The following is a 4,042-nucleotide window of genomic DNA, read 5'->3' as shown; positions in this document are numbered from 1 at the left end:
TCCCGCAATTTCAGCCAGAAATTACCTGAAATCACAGAAAAAACACACAAACTCATAGTAAAGCCCGGAAATGTAATTTTTATTTAAAAACTAATAAAAATATACTAAAAACTAACTAAATCATACTAAAAACTATGTAAAAACAATGCCAAAAAGCGTATAAATTATCCGCTCATCAGCTGACATCGACTACAATGTAATTAATGCTTAATGTCTTTGACTTGGCACCCTTCCCAAAAGTAGTGTATAAGGAGATGTACCCGAGGGATTGGATTGGTGTGTCTCCCAGCCCAAATAGGTTGTCCGGGTAGGCCTTTAGATCTTTTGCTTCCAACCCAAGCTTATCGAAAGTGGATTTGAACAGGATATCTACCGAGCTGTCCTAGTCTATTAGGGTTCTGTGGAGGTTGGCGTTTGCTAGGATCATCGTTATCACCATGGGGTCGTCATGTCCAAGTGTTGTTCCTTTAGCATCTTCTTTGGTAAATGAGATGGTGAGCAAGTCAGGTAGTTTGGCTCCCTCCCCGACTTGGTACACCTCCTTGAGGTGCCTTTTTCGTGATGATTTCGACATCCCTCCCCCAGCGAATCCCCCGTTGATCATGTGTATGTGTCGCTCAGGGGTCTGAGGTGGATGCTCTCTTCGTCCTTCCTGTTCCTCTCTCCTTATCTTCTTCGGGTCATCCGACCTATTAGCCAAGTACCTGTCTAACTGGTCTTCTCTCACCAGTTTTTCTATAACATTCTTTAAGTTGTAACATTCATTAGTGCAATGTCCGTAGAGCTTGTGGTACTCATAGTATTCTATCCGGCTTCCTCCTTTTGTGTTTGATCAAACGAAGAGGAGGAAGTTTCTCAGTGTGGCATACTTCTCGGTAGACATCTACTAGGGAAACTCTAAGGGGAGTATAATTGTGATACTTACAGGGCTTTTCTATATTTTACTCCTCCTTCTTTTTAGGCTCCTTCTCCTCTTCCTGGGCATCGTAGAGCAGATTTGGCCGAGGGATAAGTTCCCTGAGTCAGGAATTCTCCTCCATGTTGATGTATTTTTTCTCCCTTTCTTGGACTTCATTTAGGAAAACCGGGTGTCACTTGGATATTGATTGGGAGAAGGGTCCCTCTTTGAGGCCATTGACTAGTCCCATGATCATGACTTCAGTGGGTAGACTCTGGATCTCCAAGCACAGTTTGTTGAACCCTTCTATGTAGTCGCGGAGGGTTTTTCCGACCTCTTGTTTGATTCCTAACAAGCTCGGTGCATGTTTCGCTTTATCCTTCTGGATGGAGAACCTGGTCAGGAACTTCTGGGACAGGTCATCGAAGCTAATTACCGACTTAGGGGGTAACATGTCGAACCACTTCATAGCCGCTTTGGTCAGAATGGTTGAGAATGCTTTGCAGCGGGTGGCGTCAAAGGCATTGGCCAGGTACATCCTGCTTTTGAAGTTGTTGAGGTGGTGCCTAGGGTCGGTCATTCCGTCGTTGAGGTCCATGTCGAGTGTTTTAAAGTTCCTGGGTACTTTGGCTCACATGATCTCTTCTGAGAATGGGTCTTCTTCTCCCAAAGGGCTGTCTTCCCGACTTGTTCGATTAGTTCGGTTCCGAAGATCGGTTTCCAACTTTAGGAGCTTTTCCTCTAATTCCCTCCGTTGCCTTACTTCTATTCGTAACTCTCTTTCGGCCTCTCGCTGTTGCTTAGCCTGGTATTCGAGTTGCTTTAGCCGATCTCGCTGGCCTCGGACGAGACCCAGTATTTCTGCTGTTTGTGAGGATTCTTCTTTTTTAGGGTGACAGACTTCCGAATGAATCCACTTTGGCTGTGGGTTGGCCGATGGTCCTTCCCCGTGAGGATCATGCGTCTGGTGTGGTGGAGGTAGTATATTGGCGTTGCCCTCTAGTTGGGGTTAGCTTCAGATTCAGAGGCTGTGTGGCCGTCTTCATGCTAATGGTTTGCCATTCTCAAAAGGTGAGTTCCAGGTCCCCGGCAACTGTCAATGTTCCGAGGGTTACCTGAAACGTTGATTTGGACCTGAACGTGAGGTCCAGATCCCTTAATATGGCTAAGTTTCTTGTGAGGAAGTGGGGGGTAATACTTGTAAGAGACTCCGATGCTTAAGTTAGTAAGAGGTTTAGGCAGGTTTTTAGTAGATTAGAATGTAAACTATACCTGAGGGGTGTTAGTGTATTTAGAGTAGAGCAGATGACCTCTTTGATTGTGGTAGTTCTATCTTATCTGGTGGATAACCATTCCTTATATCTTGGGAGTTTGTGGGAGCTTATCTTTTTTGGGGAAGATAGGGGTTCCAGTCGAGGCTTCTGGAGGTGGTTACTTGCTTTGGACTGGTAATGTTGAGCTCTTTGGTCGATGTCTGACCTTTTTAAAGAGGTCGGGTGTGTTTGTGAAGGCCACCTTTATTGGTGGACCTTTTTGTTATAACATGATTTAATTTATTAATAATATGATTCAGAAGCAGGTAAATACGTGCTTGACAAATTTGACGAAATCTAAATTTTAAATATATCACATAAAAAGTTTTGATATATATTAATCACAAAAGATTAATAAAAAAGAAAATAAAAAAAAAAGAAACATCCCTCGTACCAATATAGACTTGTAGAGGACAGTGGTCCATGTTCACAGGGCCAACCCTAAACCAAGTTGAGTTACCCACGAGTTTAGGACCGTTCGAAAATAATGACAAAATATTCCATTGATAAAATACATAATTTTTAATTAAAGATAAGTTAATACATACTATTATCATATTATTTACTATTAGTATAACAAAAAGCTTGTACATCATACAATTCCCAATAACACTGTTCCCCCCGTTAAGCATACATAAAGTAAATTAGTTAGCATTCAATATTAATATTAATATATCCGATTTTATTTAATGCATATAGTGCATAAATGTGCAACACATAAGATGGCTTGAAAAGTGTACCCAACACCTCACTCACCTTTTTTCTTGTCCAGAATTCTCCATTCTCAAAGCTGCTACCTGTCTTCCCCTTTCATATCTCCCTTCCTTCTTCATACTGAAATAACCCTCCTCTCTCTTCAACTTCATCCAATTTTCCTCACTTATATCTGCTTGAATATATTATCTTCATCATATACTAATAGTCACTAATGATGGCTATTTTGATGTACTTTGTGGTTTTTCTGGCCATGGCTGGTCATTCAAGTAAGCACCCTCTGGATTTTAATTTGTATTTGTTATTTAATTAATTATTACTTAATTAGTTTCAAGAAGTCTCAAATATTTTTGTTCTAAGGAAGTATTTTAATTTCTCTTTAGATGGATTGTCATTTATAAACATTATTTTCTCTTTTTCTTAATAATTTTTTTTAATTCTATAATATATAATCTTCCTATGGTTAAATACGGGAAAAAATGTATGCATCTAATTTTCCTTGAAGAAAATAAAAAGGTAGCATTTTTCATGTGACTGAACTAACTTATTATTATTATTTTCCCCAATTTTGTTTCCCCTCAGGAGGAGCTCTTTACTGTGTATGCAAAGATGGTGTTGGAGATCAAGCTCTTCAAAAAGCAATAGATTATGCATGTGGTGCTGGTGCTGATTGCACTCCTATTCTCCAAAATGGACCATGTTACCAACCCAACACTATTAAAGATCATTGCAACTATGCAGTTAATAGTTATTTCCAGAAAAAGGGTCAAGCCCAAGGAAGTTGTGATTTTTCTGGAGCTGCTACTACAAGCCCAACCGCACCTCCTAGTAAGCTATTCTACTAATTTTGCTACCAACCTATTTGCTTGATTCAATCATTTTGTTGCATCGTTTTGTTCAATTTTCACATTCTTCTAATATTTCCCCCCCTCCTGTGTGATCTTTGTCATCTACAGCTTCATCATCATCATGTGTTTTCCCCACAGGTCCTGGGTAAGTTTTAAGTTATTTTACTTTTTTTGCGTATTGTTAATATTATAGATCATTGTTAGATCTTGCTTGTTTTTCATAATGTGTTATTTAAATTTAATTTATTTTATTTCTTCCTATAATTACT

At 39.6% G+C, this 4,042-nt stretch overlaps 2 protein-coding genes across 2 annotated transcripts in view; one reads left to right on the top strand and one right to left on the bottom strand.

Annotated features, from left to right (window-relative positions):
• LOC107640666 lies at positions 1,092 to 1,496 on the bottom strand. Its single transcript, XM_016344172.1, has one exon. It carries the CDS (start codon positions 1,494 to 1,496, stop codon positions 1,092 to 1,094), a length of 405 nt encoding a protein of 134 aa, XP_016199658.1.
• The window catches only part of LOC107643665 (PLASMODESMATA CALLOSE-BINDING PROTEIN 3), a 3,090-nt gene continuing 1,904 nt past the window's right edge, over positions 2,857 to 4,042 (top strand). Inside the window, exons 1-3 of the mRNA XM_016347374.2 lie at positions 2,857 to 3,194; positions 3,508 to 3,753; positions 3,882 to 3,918. Coding sequence (XP_016202860.1) covers positions 3,140 to 3,194; positions 3,508 to 3,753; positions 3,882 to 3,918 — 338 coding nt within the window. The 5' untranslated portion in view covers positions 2,857 to 3,139. The remainder of the gene's footprint in view (positions 3,195 to 3,507; positions 3,754 to 3,881; positions 3,919 to 4,042) is intronic.

Source organism: Arachis ipaensis, chromosome B05 (genome assembly GCF_000816755.2).
Source record: "Arachis ipaensis cultivar K30076 chromosome B05, Araip1.1, whole genome shotgun sequence".
Classification (NCBI taxonomy): Eukaryota; Viridiplantae; Streptophyta; class Magnoliopsida; order Fabales; family Fabaceae; genus Arachis; species Arachis ipaensis.
Note: the sequence above shows the minus strand (reverse complement) of the source record. Positions and strands in the feature narration are given on the sequence as shown.

Bases quoted from the DNA above. Each gene is read 5' to 3' on its own strand.
- LOC107640666 (XM_016344172.1), bottom strand. From the start codon at position 1,496: ATGGACCTCAACGACGGAATGACCGACCCTAGGCACCACCTCAACAAC.